General features: G+C 46.2%; 1 protein-coding gene across 1 annotated transcript in view; it reads right to left on the bottom strand.

Annotated features, from left to right (window-relative positions):
- Abcc12 (ATP binding cassette subfamily C member 12) overlaps positions 1 to 17,432 on the bottom strand; it is a 63,528-nt gene that overhangs the window by 34,582 nt on the left and 11,514 nt on the right. Inside the window, 7 exon segments of the mRNA XM_021251480.2 lie at positions 604 to 676; positions 3,692 to 3,816; positions 6,608 to 6,679; positions 10,262 to 10,521; positions 10,524 to 10,539; positions 14,497 to 14,604; positions 17,001 to 17,149. Of these exon segments, the coding sequence (XP_021107139.2) occupies positions 604 to 676; positions 3,692 to 3,816; positions 6,608 to 6,679; positions 10,262 to 10,521; positions 10,524 to 10,539; positions 14,497 to 14,604; positions 17,001 to 17,149 (803 nt within the window).

Raw genomic sequence — 17,432 nt, 5'->3', positions numbered from 1 at the left:
GCAGGCAGACTGAGCTCACCAGCAGAGAAAGACAGTGTGCTCTGAGCTGGTCAGAACCTCAGACAGTGTTAGCTTTCTGAGCTCCTCAGGGACTGGCAAAGGGGGACCACTATGCAAAGGCACAGTGGGCTGGGGAGAGGGGCAGATGGAGTGGTGACTCCCCTGGGTCCCGTGAGTCAGGAGGCTCACCCCAGGACCAAGCCAATTCTTTGGACAAGCACCCCAGGGACACTCTTTGGGGGTGACTCTCGTGCTCCTGGGCTGGGCAGAGCCAGTGAGGTGAGAGGGGTCCTGAGGGCTCCAGCAACAGGCAATGCCTGGGCCCCTGCTCTGGCCCTGAGGTGAGAAGCAGTTTGCACAGAAACCTTTCCTGACATGACCACAGATGGAAATGGCCCTGACAGTGACCACAGTGAATCAACATAGTGGCTTGGTGCCGTGCCAGTGGCAATGTCCACAAGAACAGACCCATATACATAGAACCTAAACTTTGCCTTCCTTTCCTGGGGTCCTTCTGCCCCAGGGTCCCTGAAGGTAAATCAAGACCTGATGGGCAACTGGGCCACAGGGCAGCGTGGTGGGCTGGAGCCCCACTCTGCTCGCCTCTGTCAGGTCTCCGTAAGGGAGGCTGCTCAGGCCCTTCTGGAGGCCACAGACTCGAACTGTGTGCTGGTACCTGCAGGTGCAAAGGTCAGAGCTCAGCACGGCGAGAAAGACCCCCAGCACCACCCCCTGGGCCGCCTCTGCAGGGCCACTGTGTTGCTGTGGCCAGGTACGGAGGCAGCAAAGGCCCAGCTCAAGGCTCCTAGACCAGTGGCTCTGTCTTGGAGGTCCCCAGGGCAGCATCCCTTTGGCTCCCCAGGCCACTCCCTTATGACAGGGTTGACACAATATGGCCCTTCCCCCAGAGGGTTCTGCCACGCAAGGACAATGACACCAGTGTACATAGAACAAGTGTACATGGAACCCCTGAAGGGAACGCTGGGGATACCAGCTGCTAGCACTGCTCCTGGAGCCAAAGAGTGTGGTCAACCGTGAGGGCTAAAGTCATTGGGGTGGAGCTGAAGAGCCTAGGCCTGGAGTCTGACATCTGCTGAGCCCCTTCTGCCCCAGAAAGCCACTCGATCACCCATCACTCCCACCAGGCTGGAGAGAAGAGGGTTCTGTTCCTGGGGCAACTGAGTCACAGAGCACCACCTAAAGGGGAGAAGTCGAGTAGGATCAAAGCCCCAGCTCTTGAGCTTCTCAGCTTCTATTTTCTCCCTTGGTATCTCCATTGCCCTCTCTCAGCCTTGGGGTTCTGTCTTTGGTGAGGGGGACTCAAGAGGCCCTGAGCAGCTCTGCAGCAGCCATGCTGCCGGGACAAGCACCTGCCCTACAGAGGGGACAAAGCTGAGGGCTCAGTGCCACCATTGTCCCACTCCTTGGGAATTCTGGCACCGAGGGATTGGGAAAGTCAGTGCTTAGTAGTATTTGCAGGCCTTGTTTCATGAGAGAAGCTCACGCTCTCCCCTTCTCATCCCCACACAGACAGCCCCACTACAAACAGAACCTTCACTGGGCATCGCTGCACCCCTCACAGGAAGTGGCTCCTGCTCTGTGTGGCTGGAGTGCTGGTGACAGCTGGGTTTATCCTCATCTATACAGCTGCCAGACCCCACAGCTGGACCCTAGGTCTCTCTGCTGCTTGATAGGCTTCCTGCCTCCACAGAGACTGATTTATGATTAACTAATATTATTACTATCATCATCATCATCATCAGAATCTCCTGAAAGACATGCGCTCCCAGTAAAAAGGGAGAAGCAAGAAGACAGCAGGCAGCCCCTGAGCAGCTGGACCTCAGGTGGCTCCCAGGCCCCTGGATTCCAGATCAGAACTTGGCACAGCCCTGAGCATGCCACTCACGCACCACCTTTGGGGCTGGAATACGTAGTGGTTGTGTCCATCAGGATGACGTAGGTTGTACCCAATGGGAGACCCTGGCAAGGTTGCTGGGCCTCTGTGATCCTCACTCTACTCAATAAAACTGGGCTAATGACAGTTGGGTTGCTGTGAGAAAGGAACAGGGAAGCATATGCACAGCCATTAGCACAAGGTCTGGTGCACTGCATATTCTCCACCAAGGGAGCTAATATTACCTTTGCCAACCTTCAGCTGCAAGATTCAGGCTGCTCAGCACATTGTCACCCTTTGTCACTCCCAGCTTAAATTTCCTACCACCTTCATGTTTCCTGGGTTCCTGGGAGCCACAATTTCTACCCTAGGAACCAAATTTCTGCTAAAGAGCCACAGATGAAGGGTGCTCAATTCTCCCTTCAAGGCCCAATGCAAATGCTGCCCTTGCTTTCCTGAACCCCTGCCCCTGACATCTCCTGCCACTCAGCCATCAGTCTTATCTGCAGCCCCTCATCTTTGCAGCTCTTATGGCCCCTTCCAGACTTGAGCACCTGGAGGGCAGATTCATCTCCATGTCCCCCTGTGCTGCGCCCTGCATATGGCAGGCACTGTTATGTAACTACACTTTGAATTTCCTTTATTAATAGAGGAACCATCCTTCCAGCCTGCTTCTGTGGAAGAAGTAGGTGTTCCAGCTGAGGGCTAGGAAGAGACACCGGTGAAGGGGGTCAGGGCCAGGAGATGCTGAGCAGAGAGCACTTTTGGCTGGTACAAGGACTCCCAGGTTGATGGGACCTTCTTGCTACCACCTCCTGGGGGTGGAATGTCATACCCCAGGCCTCTTGCTGGGAACATACATGCTGACCAATTGGAACCAGCAAGGAGGGTTTTGTGGGTCAGACAACAAGATGAGAAAACCCAGACCTCGGGCAGATTCCTTACGCCAACTCTCTCTTCTCACTTCAGCACTGCGGTGCTTGGGTGGGTTGGTGGTGGTGGAGTGGGGGGGGGGGGGCATCCTGAGTGACCCAGCAGTTGGGCAGCTCCAGTGAGAGCAAATGATGCTGGGGTTCAAGACCTAAGTCCAGGACTCAAAGACTCAAGCTGCCATCTAGTAGCTTTGACCTTGGGCCAATCAATGACCTTTCTGGCCTTCAGATTATTCATATGTGCAATGGAGATGTAATGCCAGGATCCCCTTGAACAGGTAGGTAGTGTGGGGACTCACATGAGAGAAAGCATATGATAGTACATCAAGCTCAGCAAAAACCCTAAGAAGCTTTTACTTTCCAGAGCTTAAAGATAACAGCCCAACATATATCAAATAATTACGACTGGAACTTTGTTTTTATTTCATTAATTCATTTTGAGGACACTAACAATTATATATCCTGATAGCACTGATACCAATGAATAATGCCAGGGCTGATTAATTGCATGCCTGCTGCTCATAATTTTAAGTAAAGTTTTGGTTACTCAGCCCAAAGCAAATTTGCCAGATTCATTTTTCTCCAGTCAGACAACATATGCCCTGCTACACAAAACCTCAGACCATATGGTAATTTGCCCTAGGAACCGAGTGTCAATTGCATCCTCTTCTCAGTGTGTGATTGTGGGTCTGCAGAAGGTGCCTCTCCTGAACCCTTGGGTCAGATAGAGAGAAGCAGTTCCCATGTAGATCCAATGAATGTTTTATCAGAGCTCATTAAAGAAACCCACTTAGTAATCATTACCAATGGCCTCTGCATCTGTAGCCAAGCATACAGTGCCTCACACTTTGGACACTAACATTACCTTTGGTGATTGTACTTTTCTCCAAATAGGATGTTTTCTCTCACATTTCCATGAAAGATCCAGGCTTGCTGTGAAACATAGGCCAGAGTCCCATTGACTGCCACGATCCCTTTCTGTAACTGCATCTGGAACAACAATGCCAGAGAATGCTCAGAAGCCAAATCCCAAGGATTTTTCCTTGGGAATCATCATGCCCTGCTTGGTCATGAGCATTGACTGGGAAGGTGCAGGTTGACAAGATACGCGTCTGTGTATTACAAAGCCCATTTGTGCAGAAGGAGAGTCTCAAAGTCACATCTTCCAGGGGCCAGGCAAGAAACCTTAGGCAGAGGCTCCTACAGACTGGAAAGCTCAGATTGCAGGGCTTCTATGGCACACAAGGCACCCCTGTGCCCACTCCTATGAGATTCCCTGTGAGCAGACTGATTGCAAGAGGCTTCACTTCCTCTAGGTGCACTAGCTGGGTGCCAACCTCCTTGGCTTGTATCTAGCCCCTCAAAGCCTCATATGCTTATAGGTGGGGCTTTGGGGAGTGACTGGATCATAGGTGTGGGATAATGGATCATGGGTATGTGATAACTGGTTTAGTACATTGATTGATTTGGCATAGTTCTGAATGTGGCTGAATGGATTTACTTGAAGGCAGAAGATCCACCCTGGGTGTGAGTGGCACCAACCAATAGGCTTATAGCCTAGGTGAAATAAAAAGGAATGAAAGAAGGAAGGCTGCTGCCTCCTGCCTACCCTGCCATGGACTGTTTCTCCTCTACCAAGCCCCTCTGCCATGCCGCCCTGCCTTGGAACCAGATAGCAATGGAGTAAAACTTCCACAAACTGTAAGAAAAAATAAATCTTTCCTCCTCTAACTTGTAGGTGTCAGATATTTTGTCTCAGGAATGAGAAAGTAACTAGAGTAGCCACATCCCTGGAAGCAGGGCATGGCCTACATGCTATTGATAGAGATCCCTGGTGTGTCCTGCATTAAGGAAGCAGCCATAACTCAGTTGTACAGTTGGCACTAGGTAAGGATACAGGCCTGGTGTGGCCAGAGTTTCTGATTTTTCAAGAGGAATGGAAAGTCCCATTTCATGTGTAACTCTGGGACTTAGAATCATTAAGCAATCCAATTAAAAAATACACCCAGGTTCCAGTTTCTGACCCTGAGCATATAAGGTAATTTAAGGTGACCCCACTGGTGGGCTTATGATAGATAATGAGGACATTGGTGGTGATGCGATGCTCAAAGCTATCAGAAGAGGGAACACATGGGCAGGCCACCATGCTCAGGGCTAGTGCTCATGGGACAGCAGAAGCAGAGGCTAGAGAAAGTGTCAAAGGATGTGGTACCACTTCACCTCAGGAATAGACTCAGGGACACAGAATTAGACTTGAATAAGAGATAATGATATTAATGATAACAGTAATAGTAATAGATAAAATGTCCAGGGACTGGGTTGAGTGTATATAAGATGTTTATCACCATGGAATCATCCTATATCCAACTATTACAAAAATTATCTCATTTAATCCTGACCAATTCTCGCCTTAGCCCTGTTTTATAGATAAGGAACACAAACCTCAGAGAGGTTAATTTACTTGCCCAAAGTTAAACAGTGGCCAATGGCTAAGGCATTGGAGGCAGTCTGGAGCTCACTGGTGTAACTACCAGCCACCCACCAACCACAGGGAGAAGTCCGACCCCACCACTGTCTCAGGGAGAGAGATCCTATCTCCTCTGAGATGCCCCTAAATGAGAAGAAAAGAGAATAGAAGTTAAAAGGTGGCAAATTTCACTCCAATACACATCAAAGCACTCCAAAGATGAGACTGACTAGGAAATAGTTTCCAGTCACTGGAGATACTTGAGCACAGGTTGGAGGATCTCTTATGAGGGCTGTCACACAGATTCCTGTCCTTGGGTGAAAAACTGAGCTGGGTCACCTCCAATATGGATGCCAAAACCTAGGCCATTACAGCGGCACGCACACTGCATCCCAGAGCATGGTCACCTTGGGAACCCACCCAACTCTCCACAGGGAAGGGGTAGTCACTCTGTCTACAGAGAAACCATGGGGGCCAAAGGAAGTCACTCACATTGGAGTTGAGAAAATACTTCCCAGCTATCCCACCCTGAGGTCCTCATTTCTTCAGAGGCACCCCAACCTCTTCTGGCTGCAGGTAGTCTCAGATGCAAAACCTTCTCTTTAGCAGAGTAGGGAGAAGAAGGATTTAACATCTTCCTCCAAAAACTTTCTCATTCATTTAGAATAGAATTCAGAAACCACGACAACATAGAGGCCTGGGAATGTAGTAAAATGGCCTGGCCATTTCCCCTGGGATCATGCACCCAGAAGTATCAGAGAGAAGACAGGACCCAGCTTGTCTCTCTCATAGGAGGTTTGCAGATGCATTCATTCAGCCACTCCTTCACTGAGATTGGCTTAGTTGAGCACTGGTTCTGGGAAGACACTGGGTATATGGAGACAAATGAGGAAAAAACTCATCTGATGTCACCACCAGTCCCAGACTCTTTCATTCCCCACCAAGTTGCCTTGCTGGATTTTCCAAATCAGGACAGCCCAAGTCATGGCAAAAGCTATGGATGCCATGATCCACCTCTTCTTGACCCAGACGCAGCTCTAGGCAAGGAAGTGGTCACCATTTAATACACATCGCGGAGGACAAACCCAGGAGCACGTGAAAAGCTTTGTCCTGTCTAGCCAAGGGACCTGGAGCTGCCAAGTATGTTAACAGCTCAGAAATCAGCATTATTTATGTGTAGGAGACCCAATGCAGCTGAGCCTGTCCACTGCATCCACTGTTCCACTGGTCCCCAAAGTCCGCAAACCGCCAGAAGGGAACTGTTTCATTGTCGCATTGGGGCTCCACCTTCACAACTTGCGCCACACACCTTACCTGTCCCAGGAGAGCGGCGATGAGGGAGCTCTTTCCACTCCCAACATTCCCACATATTCCCACGACCTTGCCCTGCCAGAGAAATAAAGATAAGACACAGTAACTCCCCTAAATTCCCAGAGGATCTTGGGCCAAGAGTTCCTCCCAGACTATGTTGGCTGCACCACATGGGGACAAAGTGTTTCTGCTGGCTCTGTGAGGTGGCAGCTGCAGCCTCATCCTCAGCCCCAGTGCACACAGCCCGAGAGGCTGCAGGAATGTAAGTCTTAATTAACTGCTTTCCTCATACAGCAGAGCAGAGCCCAGGGGGCTTCTAGAAATCACATACAGGCACTGACGTAAAACAGCCTTGTGCCAGTCTGGAGGACAGGACAGGAGGGCTGCCTTATGGTAGACTCCAGGAAAGCAAATCTAATGGAAGGTAAAAGGCTATGTAGCCCAGGGAAACAAAGGTAGCCTTTAAAGTAAGGAGAGATAGGTGCTTTTTGAAAGTCATTTTTTATGAATTCCTCTAGTATAATAACTCAGTTTAAAACATGAAGCAGCAACACTATTGCACTATATCGGGCTAATCTACAGCTGTGGGTTTATGAATTCAACCATCAAATCATTATTTAGTACCTGCTGTATGCCAGGTATTGTTCTGAGAACCCTCAGTAACACACACAGCAAGGAGCACAACAGAAGAATTCTGCGTGTGCCCCCAGAGACCTTCTGTTTTAGTTGGCAAAGGTGGACAGGAAGCAAAGGAAGAGGAAGAGAAGGGTGTGTGGTGGAGGTGGGGGTGAAAGGAAAGTCTTCCTGGAAAGGCAGATGTCTCAGCTTGAGTTCTCCCAGAAATAGAGCCTGAATCGAGGATTTAGTAAAAGCTGTTTGTTGGGGGAGGTTCCAAGACACCAGGAGGGAAGAGGGGGAGAGATACCAGGAAAGGATGGGGCTCATGCAAGGCAGACTCTTAAGTCAGCTCCCACAGGAAGCAAACAAGGCTCCATGCTGCAGGCAAACTCAAGGAACTCTGGGAGCCCAAGCATAGTTGTTGCCTGAAGTCTGCTCCTGGGCTATGAAAGTCTTGGTGCTCTGTGGGTGGGATGAGGAGCCCTCAAGCAGAGGTGCAAACCTAGCTATTGGAAGATGGCTGGAGCACAGGAAAAGGTCCTGGGGACACGAGCCATAGACAGGTGAAGTAGCCACTGCAGGAAGCTGGACAGCCCAGGTTGAGTTCTGTGGTGATGTGCTGCTGCTGCTGCTGTTTGAGCAGATACGCAATACTGCAGAACACCCCAGAGTACTTGCATTCAATCTGCTCCCTGTAATCCCTTAGAACACAGATGCCTCCCCATGGGGACAAATATGGCTCCTTTCCTACCCAGGACCGGATGTGCCCATCACTTGCCTGCCTCAGCCAGCACATGAGGTTGCCACCTGTCTCCCATAATTCCTTTGACAAATCTTTACTGAATGTCAGCCACCATGCTAGCCATCATGGATGGATCCAGTCTCACTAGGTACTTGACTCCTCTCCCTTGTGTTCTGTCCATTTCTGGGGGCTGAGTAAAAGCATTCTAGATCCATCTTTCCCTCAGCGGAAAATCAGCACCCTCTGGCTTCCTCATTAGTCATTTTTTCATTCAGCAAACTTTATTGGGCACCTGTGAGCCAGGCACTGGGCTGGGTGCTAAAGACATAATTGTGAACAGCACACCCCGACCTCATCCTGGAGGACAGAGTCTAATGCAGTCATGGAGCTACACTTGGAAAAACGCGGATGGCCTGAATTCAGGACGTTTTTAAGGGCAGCACTTAAACTGGATATGATTGTTCAAAGAAACAGCACTTGAGACTTACACTGGGCTCAACAAGTTTCTATATGGGCTTCTCTTTCAGTTCTCACAGCCACCTTGTGAAGTAAGGATTCATAAGATCCGTGAAGCAAGTAAAGAGACAGAGGCGTCAAGAGTTTTGGCAATATTCACAAGGTCAAATAGCTGGTAAGTGGCCAGGGCTGGAGCCAAGGTCCACCAGGCCCCAGAAGTGCACCCTAATCCACACAGCTGTATCACCCCAACTGCATCTTCCACTTATTTCACAAAATGTTAAACATGCCCTTGACACACAAATTGATAGATTATCAATATACAAAAAAGAGCATTTAGAGTAAAACTATTGGAGAACTAAAAGGTAGTTTCTTTAGAAGATGACAGCAGCATTCTGGAGCTTTTCTGAAGCAACTGGGAAGGCAAGGTTGGAGCATGCAGCCACTACACCCCAGAGGCACAAGGGAGAGTGACAAGGAGGCAAAGTAGCTGCATTTGATACTACTTCACAAAGATCCAAAGCCCTATTGCAGTCAGCCCGCCAAATTTTAGATATTTTTGCCAATGAATACGTGACAGATGACCTTGTTAGCTATGAGAAGTACCATTCTCAAGATAGCTACTGAGCTTAACGTTGCATAATAAATGAGCACCTCTCATTCTGTAGAGTTTACACAGGGAAAGAGTGAGTCTACAAGATAGGAGACTAAAATATGAGGTACGAGATCAATGTTGAACCCTCTGCAGCAAAATCAACACTGGTGCCCTGGGAGCACTGCTGCCAAGTCCTCGGTGCAAAAGGATGCATGCAGGAGAGGCAAGATCCCTAAACACACATCTACAAACTCTGTCCTTCAAACCTGAAGGGATTGCTGCCCCCTTTTGCTGGAGTGATTGTTGATCTCATTTTGCTTTTTACAAGAGAGTAATTCATGGTGGTGAGGAGTACAGACTGAAGCTAGGCACCCTGAGGTGAAGCCCTCCTCTGCCACTTGCTAGCTATGTGAACTTAGGTGAGTTATTTCACTTCCTTGTACCTCAGGTTCCTCAGTCACAAGGTGAGGGTGGTTATGGGACCTACCTCATAGGGTTACTGGAATGGCTAAATGAGTTAATTATGTACCTGGTAAATGGTAAGTGCTCCTAATTGTTAGTTATCATTATCTACCTTAATACTCCAATGTGAAATTCAGAACAAACTTTTAAAGATTTATGAAAGCTAGTCAGTTTGAAGCTAACCATCTGAAATGGATTGTCCATTCAAAATTGCAGTTGGTTCCACAAAAGGCATTGAAAGTCAATACTGATATGAAACCATCTTCTCTAAGTTTCAGGAAGAGGCCTCCTATGTTCATGGACACAGTTTTAAAACTGAGTCATCCCAGTCCCAGGAGAACCTCCCACTACCACCTGCAGCTCAAAGTGACTTTTAAGAGGCTTGAGAAAGCCATGGCTATGCAATACAAGGAGGAGGGATGGAGGCTTTACTTTTAGAACCCACAAGGGTCAGTATGCTAAAGGATCAGTCCTCAGGGTGGTGTTACTGGGTGGGGTGTTGACATTTAGGAGGAGGAACCTTGTGGGGTGTCCTCAGGCCAAAAGGCTTTAATGGGCCCCAAATGCTTCTCATTTCTCTTATTTCCTGATTCCTGATGTCAGGGATTTGCTCTGCTACACACTTCCTGCTATGATGTGTTACCCTTCCCCGGGCCCAAAGCCATGGGACCCCCAATCTTGAACTGGAAACTCCAGAACCATGTGCCAAAATTAACTTTCTCTCTTTATAAGTGAATTAATCAGATATTTTATAAAAGCAATACAAACTGACTGGCACACCCACCTTTCTCACCACAAAGCTTATATTGTGCAGAACTGATTTGGGGCTGCCATTTTGCTCCTCAGGGCTGGCAATCCCCTGGACTGATGGACTCTGCTCATTGTATACCCCTGGCCTCTGTTTCTTGAAAAAGTGCCTTTTCTGGTTCTGCACTTTCTTTGGGTCACTTTTTATGCCAGCTTCTTGCTCCCATGTCAAGGTGGCATTTGCTAAAAGCAAGATGATATCTGGGTCTTCTGGTTGGGTGATGTAAGATGGGGGCTTTTAGCTATGAGAATTTTCTAAGATTAAAGAGATACAATTAAGTGAGCAGAAGTCATCCTTTTGCAAGAATCTTCCCAATATATCTTCTTTTTTTTGTATTTTTTAAAAATTCTTTTATTGGTACATTTTAGGTATACAACACATTTACATTTCTCATTGGGAACTTGTACCTTTACATGATGCATCTTGGTTCTTATTTTTTCCCCATTCCTAGCCCTCCCTTCACCCCCTCCACCCTTCCCCATTTACAAAGACTTTGTTTCCATTTTTCCCATTTCTCGTAATTTTTCCTTTCCCTTCTTTCCTTTCCCCTGCCCCTCCCACTTCCCCTACCCCTTTGGACCTTCTTTTCTTCCTATTTCGCATTTCCCAATATATCTTCGAATGACCCAAAATCACAATCTTGGCAATTCTACTCAGGACACCCAGGAAAGAAATTCTGAGGTTATTCCCCCAGGAGAAGCTGTAGCAGGAATAGTCCACTAGCTCAAACTATCAGGGACAGTTGCCTCTTTAACCACGAGGCTTATGTGGGTCTCCCACATTGGAGAAAGCTTATACCAGCCATATTCCCCCCTTGTGTCCAAGATAGTCAGCCTTTGCCAGTCTTTGGGTGACAGACCACTGCTTGGCACTAATGCATATGAAACCAAGGTCATGTTCTCAGTCTCTGCTATGTCTTTTTTCTAGGTCCTCACTCAGCTCATTCAACAAAACATTTGTCCAGTACCTACCATGTGCCAGGCTATGGGGTAAATGGTAGAAATGCAAATATAAGTAATATATGGGTCCTGTCCTCCAAAAGACTGGCCTGGGAGGAGATAGGAAGACACACAGAACATTTTAGTGAAATGTGACAAAATAAAGCACCGTAATCACTAGAGAAGGAACACTTGGCTCCCCGTCCTAGAAGTCTATGTAGTTTGTGCCTGAGCTGAGTCTGTACAGGTGCTGTACAGCCAAAGATGAGAGAAAGGATGAGAACGTTTTAGTGGAGGGCACAGCATGGGCAAAGACAAAGAGTCACGCCAAGGCATGGTTGTTGGAGTAGGGTCTGGCCATGAAACGAGAAATTCAGGATTACTAAGTCATAGAGCTCCAGATAGGAAGGGGATGGGAAACAAAGGGGAGACAAAGTGAGAGCCCACTGAAGGAGGGCCCCTGTCCTAAAGGGAAAAGTATTCCAGGATTTGGAGCAGCAGTCATTCGAGTATTTTAACAGGTTTCTGGGAGTTGAGTGCAATATAGATTTGAGGAGGACAACACTGGGAAAGGAGGACTGGTCTGTAAAGCAACAGTGGTAGTTCAGGTGCAAATTATAGAGCCCCTGAGTAAAGGTGATAGCAATTGGAAAAGAGTGGAGGCTGAGGATTAAAGAAATGATGCCCTCCTCTAGCCTAAGAAGCATCTTTAAGTTTTTTTTCTGATATCACAGTATATACCATGAATGTGATGGTGTCAAATGTTGTGTTGAAAAAGTGGTATCAGAGCCTCTTTCATAAACGGTGCTGGAAAAATTGGGTTTCAACTTGCCAAGATTAAAACTAGACCAATGTTTCTCACCAGGCACTAAACTAAAATCGAAATGGATCAAAGATTTAAATAGTAAAACAGAAATACTAAACCAGCTGGAAGAGAGGTTAGGTAGAACTCCTGAAGACACTGGCGTAGGAATATATTTCATGAACAAAACCTCAGTCACATGTGAACTAGCACAAAGAATCAACAACTGGGATCTCATCTTATTAAAAAGCTTCTGCACAGCAAGAGAAACCACCGACAGTGTAAAGAGACAACCCACAACATGGGAAAAATCTTTTACCAGCTGCTTCTCAGACAAAGGTCTACTATCTAGAATCCATAAAGAACTTGAAAAAAATCAGACCTCCCAAATTTAAAGACCCAATCCAAAAATAGGCATCTGAAATGAACAGACACTTCTCAAAGAAGTAGAAATACCAAATAAACATATGAAAAAATGTTCAACATCACTGATCATTTGAGAGATGCAAATGAAAACAACGCTGAGATTTCACCTCATCCAGAAAGAATGGCTGTAAATACCGAATAGTTTCTCTGGTGTGAAAAACTAAAAGTGTAAATAAGGATCAAAATGTATAATTGATATTATGAAAAAGGAAGAAAAGGTCTAAAGGAATAGGGGAAATGAGAGGGGTAGGAGAAAGAAAAGAAAAAATATGAGAAAAGAAAAAAATGGAAACAAATTATTTGTAAATAGGGAAGGGTGGGCCAGGAAATGGGGAAAAAATAAGAACAAAGATACATCATATAAAGGTACAAGATCCCAATGATGAATGTAACTATATTGTATACCTAAAATGTACCAATAAATAAACTTAATAAAAAAAAAAGAAATCAACCAATAACAAATGCTGGCAGGGTTGTGAGGAAAAAGGAACCCTGCTCCACTGCTGGTGGGAGTGTAGACTGGGGCAACCACTGTAGATCAGTATGGAGAGACCTCAAAGAACTCAGATTAGAGGTCCCATTTGACCCAGCTATTCCCCTGCTGGGTATCTTCCCAAAAGAGTTAAAAGAATCATATCACAGAGATATATGTGCACCCATGTTTATAGCTGCACATTTTGTAATAGCTACAACTTGTAAACAGCCCAATTGCCCATCAACTGGAGACTGGATAAAGAAAATGTGGTTTTCTATAAAGTGGAATACTACCCAGCCATAAAGAATGAGAAATTAAAGACATTTATAGCTAAATGGATGCACATTGAGACCATACTCTTAAGTGAAATAAATAGAACACATGTGTGAATACCAAATAGTTTCTCTGGTGTGAGAAATTGAATGTATAAATAAGGATCAAAATGTATAATACATAATGTGAAGTAGGAAGAAAAGGTCCATGGAGGAAGGTGAAGTGGGAGGGGTAGGGGAAAGGAAACAAAGGGAACAAAGAAATATGAGAAAAGGAAAAAATGGAAACAAAATCTTTGTAAATAGGGAGGGGTAGAGGGGTTGAAGGGAGGGCAGAGGAAGGGGGAAAAAATAAGAACCAAAATATAGCATGTAAAGGTACAAATTCCCAATGATGAACGTCATCATAGTGTATACCTAAAATGTACCGATAAATTAATGAATTTTTTTAAAAAGTGACATCAGTGCAACTTCTAATCTGATCTTACAATGGTTCCTCTTAAAACTGAGGGAGTATGGTGATCAGGAGGTGACTCAATAAGGCCCTGGATTTGTAGGCTGTGGAAAGTGAGCCAGAAAGGAGGATAGGAAACAAGGATGCTTAAGATGACTTCCAGATTTCTGGCTTGGGTGAAGACCATTCAATCAATGCAGATATCTAAAACATCTTTTCCTGACTAGAATGCCCCTCTCCTTTTAATTTCCTCACTTGAACTTCAAAATTACTTCACTTGCTCTTCCTGCATGTTACTTATACCCTTACCCTGCACATAAATATCTAGGTTACCTGGCTCCATACCAGAGCGGAGGTTTTGAAGGTAAAGATTCTCTTTCTTATATTTGTATTTCTTACATGCCTTGTACATCAGAGACATGCAGTAAATCTTCAATGAATGAAGAGTAAATAAATGACCAACTGTATCAGTCCACCTCATCACTCCCATCACCTCACCCCTCACAGAACAAACCAGGGAAAGGAGGGTTAGCTCAGTCCAAACCGGACCCCACTGCTGGGACAACTTAAGGTTCTTGGCTTGATCAAGAGTAGAGGTCAGGAACATCATTTCCATGTGCAGAGACTCTATCTCATCATTCCTACAAGAGCAGACCACCTATAAAATCCTGACTGTTCCCCTTTGTGCATTTATTGTTCCAACTCTGAATAGATGCCCTTTTCCCAAGGTCGATCCAACAAGCAATCCAGCCCTCCAATGGATTGGTACAACATTGCCAAATCCAATTGTTTCCTTACCCACAAATGAAATCTCTCTTCCCTACTTACCCAGAGTTACTTATACCTTCATTCTCCTTAGAGAGACATTGGCTTCCGCCACTGCTTTGATCGAAAAAGGCAAGATTGCAATTGAAAACTTCATTACATTAAACATGGCAATCACACTAAATGCCTGAAGAACAAAAAAGAGTACAAGGTTTAGGATGGGAGGTGGCTTTGGCTCTAAACAATTCTATCCATGGGAGTTACAGTTCTGAGATAAGAGGCGTTGGCACAGTGAGATTCACAAAGGAACACCTTTTCATTTCGTGGCCCAGGATCTATGGGTTGGCAAATTAGAGACAGGAGCATCTAGACCTATTTTGCTTTTTGGTTTTCATTGAAATAGTTGAAAATATGTCCACTTGTGTCCACTGATTCAGGATGGAGAGCATCTGGGACAGGACTTTAGCTGAATACCTTTAGAAATCTCTATCCATACCACATCCTCCTTCAAACCTAGGCATTTATTCAAAAGTCTATGCGGATGTCCCTAGATCATGCTCTACTGTCTGCTTTTGAGGGGCATCTGGACCTTTGGGGTCAGAGATGGAGATGGTGGCTCCCCAGGAGGACCTGCTTGCCCCTTCCAGCTACTAAAGAGTGACCTCCAGCTCTCCTGCTCCCAGAGCCTAGCTTCTAGGCCCTACCATCCCATACACCAAGGCCAGATTTGAGAGCTTTCATTCAATGGTATCCCCCCATAAAAGTCATCTCCTGTCTTCACTGGGTCTTTTCCACTGAGAACTGCCTAATGAATAAACATCGGAGAAATTCAATGAAAACAGGTCTCCTCCCTTCTGTTTCCCAGTGGTGCATGACTCATCTCTCAGATTCTGTCAGATCATCTGTCTGACATAGAGTTAGCAGTCCTTCTCTAGCCACTCATTTAAGAAGTTAATACCACAACTTCCTTTAACAAAACCTGAGAGAACCTGGCTGTTATTGAATAGGACCCATGGGCAGGGTCCCGGGCTTCAATAAATCTAGTTCCTTCATTAATAGGATGATGAAAGATGCTCCCATCACCTCCAGTCCTGAATACATCCCCAAAGGGAACCCTACTTTCTCAGGTTCCCTGAGCACCTCCTTAGCTCAATAAGCCTGGGCTTTGATTGATAGAGCAGCTAGGCTGCCTAATGTAACAGCAGCTTGGGGCTGACCACCTCCTGACGCAGCCCTCGCAGAGGGAGGGCCTGTAAGGGTTTCTGAATCCAAAGGCATTACAAGCTTTGCTTGTAGAAAATTTGGTTTAGGTCTAGATTTCTACTAAACCATCATGTTAGAAAATATTAACTACATGTACTTAATTTGGTTTCAAATTGATTTGCTTGATGTGTTGCTGCTGGAGAAAATGTGTATTTTGTTTGGGGTCATAGACAGCAGTTACAATAATTGGACAATGTTCCGTTCAGGCTTCAGTATATGATTGCCATTCATTTTGGCTTTAAGTTCACAGCTGGGTTCAAAGCCCTAGAGTATGATAACAGTAAAGTGGGCAAGAGGCATTATCTGCTGAAGTACCTGAAAAAATAAACGCAAACACCTGCATGTACAAATACACCACGCACACACACACACACACACACACAGAGTGTAAGAATGGAACTAACAGCCCCACAGAGTAGACCCAGTAAGAGCATCCTGGCTTCTCACAATTCTTGTACAATTCTTCCTCTGTGAGATTGGTATTACTCTTTCATTCCTTTCTCTTTTTTTCCTTGCCTTTTTAAATTGTCCTTCAACTGCTTGTCCTGCAGACACTTGGTTTGAAATCTTAACTTTTTTTTTCTTTCTATAAGCCAGGGGTCATTTTCCCTCTAGCTCAGCATTTCTTTACTTTGAATCCTCAGGCCCAAGTAAAAAAAAGTGTATACACCTCACGTTCACCCCAATTTCCGCTCTGAGGCTTGCAACCCACATTTGCTTGGCCTGGCTGAGACCCAAGCTAACAAGAACAGCAAATGATGAGACCACATCTGAGGGCCAGGATGATTCCAAACGCTTCACCTAAAGTAGCTCATTCAGTTCTTAGAACTCTGCTGGTAGGGACTATTATTGTGCTGCTTACAGATAAGAAAACCAAAGCCACAGTCATTCAATGATTTGCCCTAAGTCAACTAGGAAGTTGGAGAGTCAGGATTTAAATAGGGCAGACCTGGCTATGAAGCTGGGATGGGGGGGCTCTGATCCCAATACCACTGCTCTCCCAATACCTCCAACATTCCCTTTGTATCGTGCACAGCATGTGAGTAAAATAATCAGGTGCTCTTTCCATTTCCATTTTTCTCCCCAGTGTGAACCACTACCCGTGCCCTGCCATGGACAGGGTAAGGACCATTGTCAGGGTCTCCTGGGCTCCTTGCCAGCCCAAGCACTTGCTTGAAAGTTGGGGTTGAAGTCTGGCACAGTTTGGCTACCTGGAAGTGAGTGTTCTGATGCTGGAGTTAAACAAAGTGGGAAGCCCCTGCTCATCTGCGTCTTCTGATACCAGGTGCAAAGAAGCCCAGAGATAGAGCTAGTCCTTACCGCAGAGGCAGTGAGCTCGCGCCTCAGGAGGACGTGGCATGTGAATGTCAACACGATGGCTATGGTGGACACAATCAGAGCCAGCACTGAGCTCCCACTTTGGACATATCCAGCCCTCTCCAGCAACTTTCTCTCCCTCTTTCTTATATCTGTGAAATAGAAAATGAGTCAAGGTGGTCTTATTTTGTATGTCAGGCACCAGCCCTAAGAAATGTATTGCTCTGCCTGATCCTCCTCCAAATGATGGTTAACAATTCCTGTGGTGAAGCTGAAATGGAAAGAGTGCAGAAAGCCTCAGGCACAAACCCAGCATGGAGTAGGAGCTTAGTACACATCAGCTGCCAAGACTGGATGGTGTCCAAGGTCCCTTCTAGTCCTGTTACTTGATGTGTCAAGAGCCATGGACTCAGGTGCCTACAGCGGCTGTGCCGG

The sequence above is a fragment of the Heterocephalus glaber genome, unplaced genomic scaffold (genome assembly GCF_053883595.1).
Source record: "Heterocephalus glaber isolate CG9 unplaced genomic scaffold, H.glaber_assembly_v1.0 deba00001707, whole genome shotgun sequence".
Taxonomy (NCBI): domain Eukaryota; kingdom Metazoa; phylum Chordata; class Mammalia; order Rodentia; family Bathyergidae; genus Heterocephalus; species Heterocephalus glaber.
Note: the sequence above shows the minus strand (reverse complement) of the source record. Positions and strands in the feature narration are given on the sequence as shown.